Source organism: Mesoplodon mirus, assembly GCF_964341445.2.
Source record: "Mesoplodon mirus genome assembly, chromosome: 7".
Lineage (NCBI taxonomy): Eukaryota > Metazoa > Chordata > Mammalia > Artiodactyla > Ziphiidae > Mesoplodon > Mesoplodon mirus.
The window spans coordinates 61780728-61802507 of NC_138983.1; the positions used below are offsets into that span (position 1 = coordinate 61780728).

At 40.8% G+C, this 21780-nt stretch overlaps 1 protein-coding gene across 1 annotated transcript in view; it reads right to left on the reverse strand.

Moving 5' to 3' along the window:
* The window catches only part of LOC309807771 (mitogen-activated protein kinase kinase kinase 15-like), a 52205-nt gene that overhangs the window by 2369 nt on the left and 28056 nt on the right, over positions 1 to 21780 (reverse strand). Inside the window, exons 3-4 of the mRNA XM_082627696.1 lie at positions 2783 to 2895; positions 2390 to 2549 (exon numbers count right to left, since the gene is read on the reverse strand). Of these exons, the coding sequence (XP_082483822.1) occupies positions 2390 to 2549; positions 2783 to 2895 (273 nt within the window). The remainder of the gene's footprint in view (positions 1 to 2389; positions 2550 to 2782; positions 2896 to 21780) is intronic.

Sequence of the window (21780 nt, forward strand, 5' to 3'; positions counted from 1 at the left end):
TTTCCCTTCTATAGTCATGCCAACTTCCTTCCCATCCCCATCCCCTCTTTGACCTCTGGCAATCACTAATATTAAACTCAATGTACTTTCTTTCAAAAAAAATTAGATCTGACCTGGTAGATTTTGAATTTATAAGGTCTTCAATCTCACCACACCTTTACTATCTTTAGGCAAACTGAACTCTTTGAAAACATAGTTGCCAGGCAGTGGTGGTCACATCCTCTCTGGTAGTGAATGGGGTTGGTGGGGAGGTGCTTCTGCTGATAGTATCAGAGTATTATTTTGCCCTTTGAGGATAAAGTCTGGAGCTATCCTGGGAAGGCATATCAGCTAGGCTCTGACTGGCTTGCTTGGGTACTGTGTAGTAAAGGATTAATTCAGCAGGACTGGGTTGTCCAAGTATACATTCCAAAGAAAGGTCTGGCCCTTGACTGGCTTCTGAGAGATCACTTCTAAGCCCTTGGGATATCCTGCCTGATAAGAGTCTACCTGGGGCCTTGTGCCAGGCCAGTTAGTTTATGCTAACAGTATGATTCATGGTGGGGACCTTGGGTCATGCTGTATCAGTGTGATCTCCAGAGAGGCTGGGGACTCAGTGACTAAGGTCAGCTACATGGGTGCTTCATGCCTACATAACTGACCCCCAATAAGAACCCTGGACACCAAGGCTTGGTGAGCTTCCCTGGTTGACAATAATTTGTACATGTTGTCACATATCATTGCTGGGAGAATTAAGCACTGTCCATGACTCTACTGGGAGAGGACAACTGGAAGCTTATGCCTGGTCTCTCCTGAGTTCTGCCCTATGTGCCTTTTGCCTTTGCTGCTTTTAATCTATATACTCTTACTGCAATAAACCATAACCATGAGTAGAATAGCTTTTCTGAGTTCTGTGAGTTCTTCTGGCAAATCGTGAACCTCAGGGTGGTCTTGAACCCACAACAATAGGTACCAACACTGTAAGTCAGTCCAGGTTCTGATGTAGTAGGAATGTATTCAAGCCTCAGGTCTCCTCTCCAGAGTCAGCTCTGTCTGGCTCAGATGCAACAATGCACCTTAAAATTAGAATTCTGCAAACAGCAGCCACTCCAGGAGGGCTGAAAGCTCAGCCTGCCTCTGTTCTCTCAGCCTCAGAAAACTTTCAAGAGATTAATAGGGTTTCAGGGTCAAATTAAAGTCCTCCAGATGGGAAAGAAATATAGTCAAACTAGATATGAACGCTGAGATTCCTACCCCTGACAGTCCAGACTGGCCCACTGAGCTGAGAAATAGAAGGGGACAGACGAATACGGATCGTTAAAAGTAAAAAATTTTAAATTATGTTAAGTAATCCAAATGCATTTTAGACAAATCAGAAAATAGAGTTAAAAACGCAGATCACAAACTTCTTAATCTGCTACCTCCTGACACAGCCACTATCAACATGTTGGAGCAAATCCATGACTCATCATCTTTTCATTATACAAATATCTACTGAGAATCTATTATGAAACTAGAGCAATCAATAATATAACCACAACTCTAGTGGAGCTTAATGTCTATTGGGAAGTCAGCTATTGCCCAACCCACCCAGACCCTCCTCTGAGTCACATATGAAACAGAGGCTTTTAATTAAAATGAGTCCATATAAAACAGTAGTTCTCAAAGTGTGGTCCCCAGACTAGTGTCAGCTTGTAATTTCTAAATGAAAATTCTCAGGCCCCACCCTAGACCCTTTGAACCAGAAATCCGAAGGGTTAGGCCCAGCAATCTGTGTTTTAATCAACACAGGTGATTCTGATAATGTCAAAGTCTGAGCTCTGATATAGAAAAATATACCCTGCCTCTGGCTTTTCTTATTCAATGATAAACCATGAACACATTTCCATGTCTCTAAGTATTATTTCTTGTACATTTTAATGGCTGTATAATGTTCTAACCTAGGGCCACTGCTGGGCCACCATTTTCTTGACCATATCTATAATTGGTGTGTTAGTTCCAGTTTTCATTTGTGATGAAAATCATTTTCTTGGTGTACTTTTAGCTTTACTATCTGCTTTCTTACAAATGCACAATATGTACTGATACCCAAGAACATTCTGCTCTTGAGGACCTACGTGGCCTGAAAAGATTAATAGGGCTGAGAGTTTTGTCTTGGAGACATAGCATGTAGGGATACATTCTGTGTGTGGGTGTCTGTCTGTCTGTCTTTCCCTCCTGTCACAGAAAACCAAGCGAGGCCTCAAGAGTTGCTCTTTCTGCCCTAACTTTGCTTTAATGAAGAAGTCAGAAGGAAAAACATAGCAATTGTTATTATTTTTGGCATTCACACCTTTTCCTCCTGGGGGAAACCTTTCAGAACAAGATCAAATATTGACATGGGTGATGAAAACACATAGACCTGACTCACCAGACTGGAGGTTTCAGTTTGAACAACCTCTCTGCTGCCTGGACAGCTTTCCCAACATCACTGGCCAACATGCTGACGTTGAAGAACTGACCCACATCCCAGTAATTGTTCACTTTCTCCAAGCTCCCTTTTCTTCCTAACACACTGTTCAGCCGGACACCTTAAGAATTTGAATTTTAGATAAAGTTATGAAAAGTCTTCCTAGTTTCCACCATATTATGTAAAAGCCTTTAGAGGAGAAAATGGGCATTTTATTCAGGCTACTGCCTCAGGTGTGCTATCATACAGTAACTGTTCCTTTTGAAATATAATGTTGGTTATTTGGACATAATTTTTAATGCTGAACTTGTGTTACCAAAGCATATCAACATCTGCAGTCATAAACAGCTTTACCTATTTTCCTTAGCTCCATGGAAGTTTCAAATTGCTGTCCAGCAACTATCAGCAAAACTGCAAGGTTGATTCCTGAATAAAGAGATGGCTGGAGCTCAAACCCTTCGCAATACCTGTAATTAAAGAACCACCAAATTCCTATTATATCATTTTATTATGGTAGAGGGAAAAAGTGCAAATACTAGCACAAACCAATCTTCTAATGAAAATGTTTACTACTCTAATTTATTGTTTTACAGCTCTCCTCCAGCCGCCCATGTTTACTAACAGCCACATGTAGCAGTCAGATAGCTTCTTAAAAATGTCATAATAGGGACTTCCCTGGTGGTCTAGTGGGTGAGACTCTGCGCTCCCAATGCAGGGGGCCCGGGTTTGATCCCTGGTTGGGGAAGTAGATCCCACATGCTGCAACTAAGAAGCCCGCATCCCACAACTAAAGATCCCGCGTGCCACAACGAAGATACAGCACAGCCAAAATAAATAAATACATACATAAATATTTTTTAAAATGTCATAATAGGGCTTCCCTGGTGGCGCAGTGGTTGGGAGTCCGCCTGCCGATGCAGGGGACACAGGTTCATGCCCTGGTCCGGGAGGATCCCACATGCCGCGGAGCGGCTGGGCCTGTGAGCCATGGCTGCTGAGCCTACGCGTCCGGAGCCTCTGCTCTGCGGCGGGAGAGGCCACAACAGTGAGAGACCCGCGTACCGCAAAATAAATAAATAAATAAATTTAAAAATAAATAAATAAATAAAATGCCATAATAGCAACACAGTAAATAACACTAGAGAGTTTTAAAATCTTTCTTCAGAGGGTTTAGAGTTTTAAAATAAAAGCCATGATCATTGTATAAAGTAAGGAAACTATATTAAAGGGTATAAAAGAAATTTAAAACCTATTATAATTCAACTCCCAAAAGTAGAACACAATTTGATGTCCACATATCATTTTTAAAGTTATACTCCATTTGCACATTGAGCATTTTTTATTTCAGGGACATCACAACAGGTATAGGCTTTTTCTCTGCAGGCAGTCTGTTTGCTTATATCATGAAATGGAATTATTTTTTCATGTAATGAAGCAGTACTGCCAAAATCCTGGATCGCAAAGAGCAGTGGCATATAAAGTGAGAGCAGGGGGCTTCCCTGGTGGCGCAATGGTTAAGAATCCACCTGCCAATACAGAGGACACAGGTTCGAGCCCTGGTCTGGGAAGGTTCCACATGCCACAGAGCAACTAAGCCCGTGCACCACAACTACTGAGCCTGTGCTCTAGAGGCCGTGAGCCACAACTACTGAAGCCCGCGCATCACAACTACTGAAGCCCACATGCCTAGAACCCATGCTCCGCAACAAGAGAAGCCACCGCAATGAGAAGCCTGCGCACCGCAACGAAGAGTAGCCCCCGCTTGCCACAACTAGAGAAAGCCCACGTGCAACGAAGACCCAATGCAGCCAAAAATAAAATAAATAAATTTATTAAAAAAATAATAAAGTAAGAGAAGGGGCAGGGATCTATTACATTAGGATAAAGAACAAGATCCAAAACTGCGAATACCACTTTTATACCAAAAGGTTAACCATGCCATTTTTAATTCTCTTATTTATTCTTTTTTCTGCGCATAAAAATTTTCTTTCTCTTCCATGAGTGAGTATGAACCTCATGATCAGGAAAAAAAGAATTTGATCAACGAACTAATGACATAAAAATTTATTTTTGTACACCAGGTCTGATTTTATCAGTCGTGTGACAACAGGAGGATCAAACACCAACAAAACATTAAATTGTGAAAGGGAGAACTTATCAGTTAAATCTGACCATAAATCATAAAATCAGTTAAAATCTGACTTTATGAGCTTTGGGGCATGATACAAGTACTCTCAGAGGGACTAGAGGATATCAAGAAAGTCATTCCAACCCTAGTCAACAGAGTTCCAATAAAATGGAAATCTCTCCCCCACTACCCCGGGTATGTCTTGGGGATTTTAAATTCCAAATCCTACTGTATTTGATTTTTCTTTTACTATGAAAAGTTATCTGGGAAGAGGGCAGAGAGGGTGACTTCTCTGTGCTTCTTATTCACAAATGAAACAGGCCCAGCTTGGGGACAGACAGGTCTTGAACTCAGAGTCGGGACTGCAGTCTCAGGTTTGTGTCTGACCAGCCCTGCGACCTTGGACCAGCCCCTGCCTCTCTGAGCTGCGTGTTGCACATCTCTGAGAGCAAGGTGACCCTCACGGTCTCACCAGAGCCATCATGCCCTGACCAGAAGACTATGCTTTATTTGCTCCTGTATCCACTGCCACGACCTTCTCAAGTGCATGCAGAAGGCTCCTCTGGCTTCCTTGAAGGAGCCACTGGAAGTAATTTCCTGACCTGGAGGTTGAATTCTTGGCCACGATGGTGGGAACACAGCTCCCTATTTTGGCTGTACCAGACTTTAATTTCCCTTCCTTTCCCTTCCCTTAAACACCCTGAGTGATTTCTCTTGAGCATACAGTGCACAGGTGCTACTGGGGATTAACTAAGAATAAAACAAGGTCCCCGCCCTCTAAGAACCTATACCATGATGGAAGTGATAATATCTACACACAATTAGTCAAAATACTAATTTTTCATGAGTGTGGTAACCTAAAACCACACAAATCCAAGTCTGGAGGGACTCACAGAAGACAGAGAGGCTTGAGATGTGGCATGAAGATGGATAGAATTGTAACAGTAGTGATTTAGAAAGGGAACCCCCAGCATAGAAAATGGCAGAAGAGATGGGAGTTTGGGTAGCTCCTAAGGAACTTCAGTTTACTTGGACATATATCAGATAGTGGGAAACAGGGCTAGGGGCAGGTTGGAGAAAGTCTGCAAAGCACCTAGAATGGTGATCTAAGAGTCTGAAGTTTTATATAATAAGAAGTGGAGAGCCATTTTGGATCTTTGAGCTTTAGGAGGAGTAAGCTGTCAATCTATGAAGGACAGATTTTAGAGACACCAAGCAGAGAGCCTACTTGGGATACCGTTAGAACATTCCTGGCAAGAGAGTTAAAAAAAAAATGGCGCCGATTTGGGGTGGTGGTGATGGGAAAGGATGGGTAGGAAGTGAGGGAAGACTCACAGAAGGACTGGAATTGGGAACTGACTGTATGGGGAGATAAGTGAGTGAAAGTTATCAAACATTAACCAAAAGTGTAGGCCTAGAAGGCTAAATAATGGTTGTAAGAAAGCAAGACAATGGAAGCCATCCCTTGTGGAGAGGAGGAAACGACTTCAGCCTTAGACATGTTGAGTCTTAAATACCAGCACCATCTTGAGGTAGAACAGGTGGGCAAAGAGAGGGGTGATGTGGGGCCAAAGCTTAGGATAGAGGGTGGAATGGAGATCAACTAAAGGTTCCAAGGTGTGGGAGTGACTGGGATCACCAGGGAAAAGTGTAGATGGAGAGAAGAGGGAAGAGGACAAAGTCCTACGTGTATGGAAGGAAAACGAAGAGGAGGCGGGAGAGGGGGAGAGGAAGCAGTTAGAATTAAATGAGACTGCAGCAGCGATACCAAGAGCTCTTGTGATGGAAAGGGATGGTGTAGGCTGTTGGCTCTACCTTTAAAATATATCCAGGTTCTGACACCTCATCATTTGCATCACTACTACCCTGGTTCAAGTCCCCATCAGCTCTTCTCTGAATTTCTGCAGTAGTCTCCTAACTGTTCCCTGCTTTTGCCCTCACCCATATGATAGATTATTTAATAACCACAAAGCCCTCCCATCCCACTATGCACATGCCTTTGCCACGTCTCCCACCCACAGATTGGAGTCTATTTCTCCACCCCTTTGAATCTGGGCTGACCACGTGATTTGCTCTGACCAAGAACATGTGGCAGAACTGACCTTGTGTGAGTTCCTGAGCCTTAAGAGGCTTTCTGGCTTCCACATCCACTCTCTGAGAATGCTGCCCACCATGTAAGAGAGCTGGTCTACCAGGATTAGGACTACCCGTTAGAAAATGGAGGCTCACCACCAATAGCCAGCACCAGCTGTCAAGTGTGTATGAGGCCATTTTGGACCTTCCAGCCCTGCTGATTCTCCAGATGACTACAACTTTAGGAGTGAGCTCAGCACTTAAGGAGTGGAACCACCAGAGGAACTGCCTGGGCAATCCATAAAATCATGAGAAATCATAAATCATTGTTTTAAGCCACTAAGTTTTGGAGATGCTTGGGGTTTTTTTTTTTTTGGTTTGTTTTTTTGTTTTTTTTGCCAAGCCATGCGGCTTGCAGGATCTTAGTTCCCTGACCAGGGATTGAACCCAGGGCTTCGGTAGTGAGAGTGCAGAGTCCTAACCACTGGACCACCAGGGAATTCCCAGGAGATGCTTGTTATGCAGCAAATGATAGCTGACACACCCCCTAAAATGTATTCATAACAGTGAGAGTACTCTGGTTAAAATGCATGTCAGATCTTGTCACTCCTCTGCTCAGAATATTCCAGCACTGTATCATCTCACTCAGAGTAAAAGGGTCTTCTTCTCTCCCATTTCCTGCCACTCTCCCCCTTGCTCCTGCCTCACCATCCTTGAGCATGCTCAGCATGCTTCCTCCTCAGGGTCTTTGCCCTTGTTATCCCCTCCTTCTGGAACACAGTTATCTGCAAGGCTCATTCCCTCATCACCTTTACATCTTTATCCACCTTCACTGACCATCCTATACAAAACTGTAGACAACTCCCAATCCTCCTTTCCCTAGTCCCTGATTAACTTTTCGCCCTCACCATCAGCCGACATCCTATATATTTTACTGTATTTGTTTGTCTGACTCTCCTTACCAGCAATGCTAGGTCCATGAGGGCATGGATTCGTATCTGCTGTACCTTTATCCCCACCATCTAGAAAGTTTCTGGCATGCAGTAAACCCTCAATAAACATTTGTTGAATAAATGAATGAGTAAGTAATGAACAGCTCACTGAGAAGATAATGCTATGATGATGGTGGAACAAGGTTCTGGAAGGAGTAGCTGGGAAGGAGTGTGCTGAGCCTCCTCGCCCCTATAAATGAGTTAACTTGTGGAAAGAATGACACCAGTAGAAAAGCCTGTTTCTAATGGTTTCCTTTTGGAAAAAGGGATCTGGAAATTCCAAGACCACATTTATGGCATTTTTTTCACTGCCAGCAAACAGGCAGACACACATATGTAGGGAAAAGACCTGGATCCTTAGCCTGTGCAATTCTATTCTTTGCAAAGATGCACATGCTACTGACTAGGGCTGAGGGTTTACCACTCAATGGCATTGTCTCAGCTGGCATCATCTTTGCAGTCCAAATCCAAGAAGATGTCCTTGTATATCCTCCCGCAGAGGCAGAACATGTCGGGGGCTGGGTGGTCACAGCTCTGCAGAACCTGGAGCATGACCTGCAGAGCCTTCTCATGATTGCCTGTGCTGTATCTTCTGAAAGATTCATGTGATAAGATGACAAATGTCTGAATCAAGACACGGGAGTATATATGCATTCATTCTGTGAAAGGCTGGTGCTTTAGCAGGAAAAAAATCTAAATTATATTTCATTTTTCATATTCAAATGAAAGAACTGCTTAAGATCCACACCAGTAAGTCTCATTCAATCATACTCTGTCCTACCTGATCCTTCCTCTTTAAATTAGACCTAGACTGTAGATGAAAGCATATGCAGATCAATGTATTTGGAAAGACAGAAACAAAATAATATGGCAGCCTCCTGTCGTTGGATGGGAGAGTAAGGATTTCAGAAGCTAAGCCTGAATCATGAGGATGAGACAGTTTGACACAAGGTTCTTTTGGAAAAGCAGCAGGTCCCCAAATTCAGAAAGACAAGATGAATTTAGAAATGTATCCTGGCATTTCTTGACCTGAAATGCCTTGTCATCTTCAAACGGGGATGGACTCTAGTAATTCCTGTTATACCCATCGGAATAAAAAATTATTTATATATTCATAAATCACAGTCTTCTTTATTATTCCATTATATGGTAAAATTTTCATTTTACGTACAGGAAATGGATTCCTTAGACAGTTATTAAAATAATTTTTTGCCACAAAATAACTTGAGTTTGCGGCTGTGAAATATTAACAGTGCTCCTGTGAAGGTTGGGAAGCACAGGTCCATCAGAAGTGGGGACTGATTAAATCAACTATGGCTAATGATGTTCATATTCATATTATAATATAAAATATTAAACATTATAAAAAGAAATGAAACAACATCTACGTAATACTGCTGTGGAGAGATCTCCAGAATATCCTGTTAAGATAAGAAAGCAGGGCTTCCCTGGTGGCGCAGTGGTTGAGAGTCTGCCTGCCGATGCAGGGGACACGGGTTCTTGCCCCGGTCTGGGAAAATCCCACATGCCACGGAGCGGCTTGGCCCGTGAGCCATGGCCGCTGAGCCTGCATGTCCGGAGCCTGTGCTCCGAAACGGGAGAGGCCACAACAGTGAGAGGCCCATGTACCGCAAAAAAAAAAAAAAAAAAAAAAGATAAGAAAGCAAAATGTTGAACACTGTGCAGAGAATGCTACCTTTTTATTAAGAAAAGGGGGGGATGTGAATAAACATATGCATCTGCTTTCATTTTTTCAAAATGGAAGATAAAACAAAAGGTAACAGAAATGGCTACTGATAGGTGGAGGGAAAAAACATGATGAAGGGGACAGGGACAGATAGAGGTCACACTTCTTGGAATTTGACTTTGAAACTATTGATACATAAGATTTTTACATAATTATAAAAGAAAATGAAATAATTTTTAAAATGTTGCCTAAAGACACTGTTTGCCAATGAACATACCGTCTGAATTTGCAGCTGGGACAAAACAAAACAAATGAACCTGTGTATCCGGTTGATGGCTTTACCCACAAAAGAGAGAAACTAATTTATCACATGGCTTAAAAACACAGCAATTCGACTGTATTTTCCTAAGAGGATATAACCTAAGGAAAAAAATATAAATGCAAAGAAATCTTAAAAAGTTTCCAGTAATCATACTGTTAGTGATAATACTAATACTGGTATTTTGAAAACAGGTATTTTGAATATTTATATTTACAGTATAGAATACAACAAACAATGATGTTAATTTAATATCATGAGGAACCAGATTTTTCAGCATAAGAGATACAAATACAAAATCACAGAAGTAAACATCCTATAGTCCTCAATTTGAATTGGGACATCAGTATGAATCCATGAGGTGGTTTCCCCAGCACTGTTTACCAAAAAGGCCCAAAGTAATGACCAACTCAGTAGCAATGAGAACCTCCAAGCCCTGACTGGGGTCTGTGAACATTATCTCTCACTAAAGAAACCAGGACTCCTTGAAAGAATCATTGATTCCAGATATGTCTAAGATGATCCTGGAACATCTTAACACACAAAGAAGCAAAGAAGCTACTACACTCATATCAAAGACTCAGGAGCCAACCGGAATCAGTTTTTGGCCAAAGAGGGGACAATTTGAGCGTTAAGAAGAACAATAACTATAAAGCATTGAAACACATCAACTATCACTAAAATTATGAGTTCATAATGATCTTATAAAACCTCACTGGTCACTCTTGGAGGATGCTAACAAACGAATTCATTGTTTTTGAAAACTGATCAAGGCAAAATTAAGCATATAGCTTCCTTTTCCCATACAAACTGTACACCAGGGTAACCAAGTCACTGATGAGTGAAAATTTCTCTTTATAAAGTATTTGTGCTAATAACTCAGGAATTAATTATAAAATTCAAATATCACTATTTTACAACCCCTAATGAAATAACGGATCTAGGCAATGATCGCAAGGGCCACTAACATCACAAAAAGAGAAAAAACAGATAAAGTATACAATCAACTATTAAGTATTCTTTAAAAAAAATCAAACCAATCTAAATAAATATTTCTCCAAAGACATATGGATGGCCAAAAAGCACATGAAAAGATGCTCAACATCACTAATTATTAGAGAAATGCAAATCAAAACTACAATGACGTATCACCTCACACGCGTCAGAATGGCCGTCATCAAGAAGTCTACAAACAATAAATGCTGAAGAGGGTGTGGAGAACAGGGAACCCTCTTACACTGTTGGTGGGAATGTAAATTGGTACAGCCACTATGGAGAACAGTATGAAGGTTCCTTAAAAAACTAAAAATAGACAGATACACCAGAAATACAGCTACATGTGGAACAAGTCCTACAGAACACCTACTGAACGCTGGCAGAAGACCTCAGACCTCCCAAAAGGCAAGAAACTCCCCACGTACCTGGGTAGGGCAAAGCGGAGAGATTCCCGCACAGAGGATCGGTGCCGACCGGCACTCACCAGCCCGAGAGGCTTGTCTGCTCGCCCGCCGGGGCAGGCGGCGCTGGAAGCTGAGGCTCGGGCTTCAGTCAGAGTGCAGGGAGAGGACTGGGGCTGGTGGCGAGAACTCAGCCTGAAGGGGGCTAATGCGCCACAGCTAGCCGGAAGGGAGTCCGGGAAAACTCTGGAGCTGCCGAAAAGGCAAGAGACTTTTTCTTCCCTCTTGGTTTCCTGGTACGCAAGGGGAGGGGATTTAGAGCGCTGCTTAAAGGAGCTCCACAGATGGGCGCGAGCCGTGGCTGAAAGCGCGGAGCCCAGAGACGGGCGTGGGACGCTGGGGCTGCTGCTGCCGCCGCCAAGAGGCCTGTGTGCGAGCGCAGGTCACTGTCCACACAGCCCTTCCGGGAGGCTGTGCAGCCCGTCACTGCCGGGGTCCCGGGATCCAGGGACGGCTTCCCTGGAAGAACGCATGGCGTGCCTCGGGCTAGTGCAACATCACGCCGGCCTCTGCCGCTGCAGGCTCACCCCGCACTCCATGCCCCTCCCTCCCCCCCGGCCTGAGTGAGCCAGAGTCCCCGAAGCGGCTGCTCCTTTAACCCTGTCCTGTCTGAGCGAAGAACAGATGCCCTCCGGCGACCTACACGCAGAGGCGGGGCCAAATCCAAAGCTGAGACCCGGGAGCTGTGAGAACAAAGAAGAGAAAGGGAAATCTCTCCCAGCAGCCTCAGAAGCAGCAGATTAAAGCTCCACAATCAACTTGATGTACCCTGCATCTGTGGAATACATGAATAGACAACAAATCATCCCAAATTGAGGAGCCAGGAGTCAGTGCTGTGCCTCTGAGGTGGGAGAGCCAACTTCAGGACACTGGTCCACAAGAGACCTCCCAGCTCCACATAATATCAAACGGCGAAAATCTTCCAGAGATCTCCATCTGAACACCAACACCCAGCTTCACTCAACAACCAGCAAGCTACAGTGCTGGACACCCTATGCCAAACAACTAGCAAGACAGGAACACAACGCCACCCATTAGCAGAGAGGCTGCCTAAAATCATAAAAAGTCCACAGACACCCCAAAACACACCACCAGACGTGGACCTGCCCACCAGAAAGACAAGATCCAGCCTCATCCACCAGAACACAGGCACTAGTCCCCTCCACCAGGAAGCCTACACAACCCACTAAACCAACCTTAGCCACTGGGGACAGACACCAAAAACAACGGGAACTACGAATCTGCAGCCTGCAAAAAGGAGACACCAAACACAGTAACATAAGCAAAATGAGAAGACAGAAAAACACACAGCAGGAGAAGGAGCAAGATAAAAACCCACCAGACCTAACAAATGAAGAGGTAATAGGCAGTCTACCTGAAAAAGAATTCAGAATAATGATAGTAAAGCTGATCCAAGATTCTATTTCCAAGATCCAAAATCTTGGAAATAGAATAGACAAAATGCAAGAAACAGTTAACAAGGACCTAGAAGAACTAAAGATGAATCAAGCATCGATTAAAAACACAATAAATGAAATGAAAAATACTCTAGATGGGATCAATAGCAGAATAACTGAGGCAGAAGAACGGATAAGTGAGGTGGAAGATAAAATAGTGGAAATAACTGATGCAGAGCAAAATAAAGAAAAAAGAATGAAAAGAACTGAGGACAGTCTCAGAGACCTCTGGGACAACATTAAACGCACCAACATTCGAATTATAGGGGTTCCAGAAGAAGAAGAGAAAAAGAAAGGGACTGAGAAAATATTTGAAGAGATTATAGTTGAAAACTTCCCTAATATGGGAAAGGAAATAGTTAATCAAGTCCAGGAGGCACAGAGAGTCCCATACAGAATAAATCCAAGGAGAAATATGCCAAGACACATATTAATCAAACTGTCAAAAATTAAATACAAAGAAATCATATTAAAAGCAGCAAGGGAGGGCTTCCCTGGTGGCGCAGTGGTTGAGAGTCCGCCTGCTGATGCAGGGGAGGCGGGTTCGTGCCCCAGTCTGGGAGGATCCCACATGCCGCGGAGCGGCTGGGCCCGTGAGCCATGGCCGCTGGGCCTGTGCGTCCGGAGCCTGTGCTCCACAGCGGGAGAGGCCACAGCAGTGAGAGGCCCACATACCGCAAAAAAAAAAAAAAAAAAAAGCAGCAAGGGAAAAACAACAAATAACACACAAGGGAATCCCCATCAGGTTAACAGCTGATCTCAGCAGAAACTCTACAAGCCAGAAGGGAGTGGCAGGACATAATTAAAGTGATGAAGGAGAAAAACCTGCAACCAAGATTACTCTACCCAGCAAGGATCTCATTCAGATTTGATGGAGAAATTAAAGTTTACAGACAAGCAAAAGCTGAGAGAGTTCAGCACCACCAAACCAGCTTTACAACAAATGCTAAAGGAACTTCTCTAGGCAAGAAACACAACAGAAGGAAAAGACCTACAATAACGAACCCAAAACATTTAAGAAAATGGAAATAGGAACATACATATTGATAATTACCTTAAATGTAAATGGACTAAATGCTCCCACCAAAAGACACAGATTGGCTGAATGGATACAAAAACAAGACCCATATATATGCTGTCTACAAGAGACCCACTTCAGACCTAGAGACACATACAGACTGAAAGTAAGGGGATGGAAAAAGATATTCCATGCAAATGGAAACCAAAAGAAAGCTGGAGTAGCAATTCTCATATCAGACAAAATAGACTTTAAAATAAAGACTATTAGAAGAGACAAAGAAGGACACTACATAATGATCAAGGGATCGATCCAAGAAAAAGATATAACAATTGTAAATATTTATGCACCCAACATAGAAGCACCTCAATACATAAGGCAAACACTAACAGCCATAAAAAGAGAAGTCGACAGTAACACAATCATAGTAGGGGACTTTAACACCCCACTTTCACCAATGGACAGATCATCCAAAATGAAAATAAATAAGGAAACACAAGCTTTAAATGATACATTAAACAAGATGGACTTAATTGATATTTATAGGACATTCCATCCAAAAACAACAGAATACACATTTTTCTCAAGTGTTCATGGAACATTCTCCAGGATGGATCATATCTTGGGTCACAAATCAAGCCTTGGTAAATTTAAGAAAACTGAAATTGTATCAAGTATCTTTTCTGACCACAATGCTATGAGACTAGACATCAATTACAGGAAAAGATCTGTAAAAAATACAAACACATGGAGGCTAAACAATACACTACTTAATAACGAAGTGATCACTGAAGAAATCAAAAAGGAAATTAAAAAATATCTAGAAACAAATGACAATGGAGACACGACGACCCAAAACCTATGGGATGCAGCAAAAGCAGTTCTAAGAGGGAAGTTTATAGCAATACAGTCCTACCTTAAGAAACAGGAAACATCTCGAATAAACAACCTAACCTTGCACCTAAAGCAAATAGAGAAAGAAGAACAAAAACATCCCAAAGTTAGCAGAAGGAAAGAAATCATAAAAATCAGATCAGAAATAAATGAAAAAGAAATGAAGGAAACGATAGCAAAGATCAATAAAACGAAAAGCTGGTTCTTTGAGAAGATAAACAAAATTGATAAACCAGTAGCCAGACTCATCAAGAAAAAAAGGGAGAAGACTCAAATCAATAGAATTAGAAATGAAAAAGGAGAAGTAACAACTGACACTGCAGAAATACAAAAGATCATGAGAGATTACTACAAGCAACTCTATGCCAATAAAATGGACAAACTAGAAGAAATGGACAAATTCTTAGAAATGCACAACCTGCCCAGACTGAATCAGGAAGAAATAGAAAATATGAGCAGACCAATCACAAGCACTGAAATTGAAACTGTGATAAAATATCTTCCAACAAACAAAAGCCCAGGACCAGATGGCTTCACAGGCGAATTCTATCAAGCATTTAGAGAAGAGCTAACACCTATCCTTCTCAAACTCTTCCAAAATATAGCAGAGGGAGGAACACTCCCAAACTCATTCTACGAGGCCACCATCACCTTGATACCAAAACCAGACAAGGATGTCACAAAGAAAGAAAACTACAGGCCAATATCACTGATGAACATAGATGCAAAAATCCTCAACAAAATACTAGCAAACAGAATCCAACAGCACATTAAAAGGATCATACACCATGATCAAGTGGGGTTTATTCCAGGAATGCAAGGATTCTTCAATATATGCAAATCAATCAACGTGATACACCATATTAACAAATTGAAGGAGAAAAACCATATGATCATCTCAATAGATGCAGAGAAAGCTTTCGACAAAATTCAACACCCATTTATGATAAAAACCCTGCAGAAAGTAGGCATAGACGGAACTTTCCTCAACATAATAAAGGCCATATATGACAAACCCACAGCCAACATTGTCCTCAATGGTGAAAAACTGAAACCATTTCCACTAAGATCAGGAACAAGACAAGGCTGCCCACTCTCACCACTCTTATTCAACCTAGTTTTGGAAGTTTTAGCCACAGCAATCAGAGAAGAAAAGGAAATAAAAGGAATCCAAATCAGAAAAGAAGAAGTAAAGCTGTCACTGTTTGCAGATGACATGATACTATACATAGAGAATCCTAAAGATGCTACCAGAAAACTACTAGAGCTAATCAATGAATTTGGTAAAGTAGCAGGATACAAAATTAATGCACAGAAATCTCTGGCATTCCTATATACTAATGATGAAAAATCTGAAAGTGAAATCAAGGAAACACTCCCATTTACCATTGCAACAAAAAGAATAAAATATCTAGGAATAAACCTACCTAAGGAGACAAAAGACCTGTATGCAGAAAATTAGAAGACACTGATGAAAGAAATTAAAGATGATACAAATAGATGGAGAGATGTACCATGTTCTTGGATTGGAAGAATCAACATTTGGAAAATGACTCTACTACCCAAAGCCATCTACAGATTCAATGCAATCCCTATCAAACTACCACTGGCATTTTTCGCAGAACTAGAACAAAAAATTTCGCAATTTGTATGGAAACACAAAAGACCCCGAATAGCCAAAGCAATCTTGAGAATGAAAAATGGAGCTGGAGGAATCAGGCTCCCTGACTTCAGACTATACTACAAAGCTACAGTAATCAAGACAGTATGGTACTGGCACAAAAACAGAAAGATAGATCAATGGAACAGGATAGAAAGCCCAGAGATAAACCCACGCACATATGGTCACCTTATCTTTGATAAAGGAGGCAGGAATGTACAGTGGAGAAAGGACAGTCTCTTCAATAAGTGGTGCTGGGAAAACTGGACAGGGACGTGTAAAAGTATGAGATTAGATCACTCCCTAACACCATACACAAAAATAAGCTCAGAATGGATTAAAGACCTAAATGTAAGGCCAGACACTATCAAACTCTTAGAGGAAAACATAGGCAGAACACTCTATGACATAAATCACAGCAAGATCCTTTTGGACCCACCTCCTAGAGAAATGGAAATAAAGACAAAAATAAACACATGGGACCTAATGAAACTTAAAAGCTTTTGCACAGCAAAGGAAACCATAAACAAGACCAAAAGACAACCCTCAGAATGGGAGAAAATATTTGCAACTGAAGCAACTGACAAAGGATTAATCTCCAAAATTTATAAGCAGCTCATACAGCTCAATAACAAAAAAACAAACAACCCAATCCAAAAATGGGCAGAAGACCTAAATAGACATTTCTCCACAGAAGATATACAGACTGCCAACAAACACATGAAAGGATGCTCAACATCTTTACTCATTAGAGAAATGCAAATCAAAACTACAATGAGATATCATCTCACACCAGTCAGAATGGCCATCATCAAAAAATCTAGAAACAATAAATGCTGGAGAGGGTGTGGAAAAAAGGGAACACTCTTGCACTGCTGGTGGGAATGTGAATTGGTACAGCCACTATGGAGAACGGTATGGAGGTTCCTTAAAAAACTACAAATAGAACTACCATATGACCCAGCAATCCCACTACTGGGCATATACCCTGAGAAAACCATAATTCAAAAAGAGTCATGTACCAAAATGTTCATAGCAGCCCTATTTACAATAGCCCGGAGATGGAAACAACCTAAGTGTCCATCATCGCATGAATGGATAAAGAAGATGTGGCACATATATACAATGGAATATTACTCAGCCATAAAAAGAAATGAAGTTGAGCTATTTGTAATGAGGTGGATGGACCTAGAGTCTGTCATACAGAGTGAAGTAAGTCAGAAAGAGAAAGACAAATACTGTATGCTGACACATATATATGGAATTTAAGAAAAAAAAAGTCATGAAGAACATAGGGGTAAGACAGGAATTAAGACACAGACCTACTAGAGAATGGACTTGAGGATATGGGGAAGGGGAAGGGTAAGCTGTGACAAAGCGAAAGAGTGGCATGGACATATATACACTACCAAACGTAAGGTAGATAGCTAGTGGGAAGCAGCCGCATAGCACCGAGATCAGCTCGGTGCTTTGTGACCGCCTGGAGGGGTGGGTTAGGGAGGGTGGGAGGGAGACGCAAAAGGGAGGGGATATGGGAACATATGTATATGTATAACTGATTAAATTTGTTATAAAGCAGAAAAATATATATATAAAATATGTTAAAAACAAACAAACAAAAAAACTATCTTAATTTCTAATAATGATTTTTGCTTTAAAATTAATTTTTGAAATTTTTGAAATTAAAATAAAGATGTCATACCCTTAAAAAAAAAGAAAGAAAGAAAGAAAAATCATTCTGACAGGTTGGTGGAGGATGGGCTGGAGAGGTATGATATGGAAACAAGAAGACCAATTAAAAGACAGCTGTCTATGAGCTCAGATGAAAAGCAAACTGCACAATAAAATGTATACAATAATCTACTTTATAAAAAAAGTCGGGCTTCCCTGGTGGCGCAGTGGTTGAGAGTCCGCCTGCCGATGCAGGGGACACGGGTTCGTGCCCCGATCCAGGAAGATCCCACATGCCGCGGAGCGGCTGGGCCCGCGAACCATGGCCGCGGAGCCTGTGTGTCCGGAGCCTGTGCTCCGCAACGGGAGAGGCCACAGCAGTGAGAGGCCCGCGTACAGCAAAAAAAAAAAAAGTCCACATGTGTATAAATTCACACAAAAAAATCAATAAATTAAAAAAAAAACTAAAAATAGAGTTATCCTATGATCCTGGAATCCCACTCCTGGGCATATATCCGGAGAAAGCCGTAATTCAAAAAGATACATGCACCCCAATGTTCATTGCAGCACTATTTACAATAGCCAAGATGTGGAAGCTACCTAAATGTCCACTGGCAGAGGAATGGATAAAGAAGATGTGGTACATATATATGATGGAATATTACTCAGCCAGAAAAAGAAATAATGCCATTTGCAGCAACATGGATGGACCTAGAGATTATCATACTAAGTGAAGTAAGTCAGACAGAGAAAGACAAATATATGATATTGCTCATATGTGGAATCTAATTTTAAAAAATGATACAAACGAACTTATTTACAAAACAGAAACAGACTTACAGATCTTGAAATCAACCTTATGGTTACCAAAGGGGAAACGTGGGGCAGGGAGGCATAAATAAGCATTTGGGATTAACAAACACACACTACTATATATAAGATAGATAACCAACAAGGACCTACTGTATAGCACAGGGAACTCTGCTCAATATTCTGTAGTAACCTATATGGGAAAAGAATCTGAAAAAGAATGGATATATGTGTATGTATAACTGAATCACTTTGCTGTACACCTGAAACTAACACAATATTGTAAATCAACTATACTCCAATATAAAATAAAAATTAAATTAAAAAAATCAAACCAGAATCTGAAATAAGCCTCCAAATTTAACTACCAACTTATGGGGATTAGTGGGGGGGAGGGATTTACTAAATTACACCACAGGGATATGATCAGCAAAATCCAGAAATTTGGAAATTCTATAGGACAAATGGCTTCTCTAACAAATAAATAATAAGGAAAAGAAAAAATAAGAGAAGGAGAAGAGTTGATATGACTTAAGAGTCATATCAACCAACGCAATGTGTAGACTTTGTCTGGATCATGTCAAACTAATCCACTGTAAAAAAAAAAAAAAAAAAGAGACAGACACAATTTGGAAAATTTGAACACTGATATTAAGGAATTATTGTCAATTTTTAGGTATGATAACATAATCATGATTATGTTTTATAAAAGTCCTTAACCTTTAGGGACACATACAGAAATATCTAGAGTTGAAATGGCATGTCTTTGTTTCACAATTAACCCAGTGTTGCAGTAGAGGGAGTGTGTGCAAGTCAGCGGGAAACAAAACTGGCTTGTGATGATAATTACTGAAGTGGATATGGGATAAACGGGGGTTTGTTATATTATTCCTTACTTTTGAATGTATTTGAAATTTATATAATAAAAAAGGAAAAGGTACTCATCCTGACTCAACAATTCTACTTCTGGAATCTATAATATAGAAATAATTATATACACACAGACACACACACATACACACTTAAGAATTTTTGAACAAATGTTTATCATGGCATTGTTCATAACAGTGAAAAACTGGAGATGATCCAAATGTCCATTAACATAGAGTGGTAAAATATATTTTGTAACAACCAAACTATGGAATATCATGCAACCCTTGCAAAGAGGCAAATCTGTATGTAATTATATAGAAGAACGTCCATAACAGTTCATGGGAAAAAAACCTGCTGAACTAAATGAATAGCATGATCCCACTCTTTGCACTAAACTCTATTTCCATATAAGTTTATGTGCAGAGACAAAAGTCTGGAAGGATACACATTAAATTGTTCAAAAAAATCTTTGTTGAGATTTGTACAAGGTGTTCTTGTGTTTATTTTACTAATAACTATTCTAATAAAGGGATTATTCTTTTTAATTTCTTGGCAATTTTACAACAGGCTCTTTTTTGCTTTCTTTCCTGAGGACCTGTACCTGAAAAGACTACTACGTCATCCAAGAAGACAGATTAGTACCTAAAACAGCCTTTCTCAACTGGGGTCCTGCTAGAGAATTAAGCCCTAGAGAAAATTATTTGATTATTTGAGTGATTATTTTCTCCATTCTCCCAAGGATGGTACACAGCTAGCCCCATTAAGGATGAATAAGAGAGCTCATTCAATTGATACAATGAAGGCCTTAGGGCATTAGGGCTTAATTCTCTTGAAGAACCCAACCTGGGCTGAGAAGGGCTAATCCAGACACTTGGCATCCTTCTGGAAGCCTGCAATAATTAAGCCTCTATTTCAACTCAGACTTCTTCTATTTTCTACCTTGGTCTTGTTCTAATACATTGGATCCTTCCTCTCTTTGGCCACAGAATCCAACTTTACCAGCCTATGAACAAGACCTGTTGATAAACAGCTCACCCATGATATTCTTTAATTTTTAAAAGCCAACAGCTACCAACTCAACTCAAATTTACTAAAGCATTTAAATAATTTCTAGAGTCTGTGGCGAGAAAATGAAAAAGATTAAAACTTTAATGAGGTACAAAATTTCTATACCTGTTATGAGCCAACTTTTGAGGTGCAAAATATTCAGGATTCTGAAAAGATGTACTTAACTCTTTTAAATGCTTAATTATTGATCTGAGTTCAGGTTTGTTTGGTTGGTTTTCTTTAGACCAATTACATCAAGATTTCCCTTGAATTTTTTCATTAACTTGAAACTTACCCTTGTTACTCAGAATAAAAGGTCTTCTGAGGATAAACAAAACAAAAAATCAAACATTTGCAAAGAGTGAAAAGCAAAGGGATTTTCAGCTTAAAAGCCACTTTGAGACAGGTGCTAAACAGCTAATCCCTTTAGTGGTTAATAATCAGTTTTCAAATCTGCTTATAATTTTCAGATCCCAAAGTATCCAAGAACAAGCCTATAGATAAATAGTCCTGTGTGTCATCACTCCAGTCACATCCGTTTCTGATAATAAGGGCATTTCACAATTTAAGAGAGGAAGTTAACTAAGACAGTGGGGTCTCAACCTTGCCTGCGTATTAGAATGACCTGGGGAGTTTCAAAAACCTTGGTGTCCAGGCTGTACCTCAGACCAATTAAATTAATCTCTGGAGATGGGATTCAGGCATCAGTGTCTAATCCTGGACATTCTGATTCAGTAGGTCTGCATCACTGCTAAAACCACTGATCAATTCTCAGCCTTCTCTCTCTGACCTACCAACAGCATATTCGACAGTTGAGCACTCCATCCTCCTCGGACCACCTTCTTTATTTGGCTTGCAGGATACCATACTTTCCTGATTTTCCTTCTACTTCAGTCTAATTTTCTGGTTCCTAGTCACCTCTCTGATCTTTCAACATTGGAGTGTCCCAAGGCACAATGCTTGGACTTTTCCTCTTCATGAGAAACTACATCAGATCCCTTGGTGATATTATCCAAGTATCATGATTTTTCAAACCATCTATATTCTGATGACATCCACATTTCTATCTGCAGCCTAGAGTGCTCCCCTAAACTCCAGACTTACATATCCATTGCCTTCTTGGCATCTCGCTTGCATGTCTAATACCTCAAATTTAACATGTCCAAAATGAAACTCTTGACTGTCCCGTCAAACCTATTCTTCTCACAGTCTTTTCCATCTTATTAATAATGGCCAATCCATTCTTCCTATTATTCATGCCAAAAA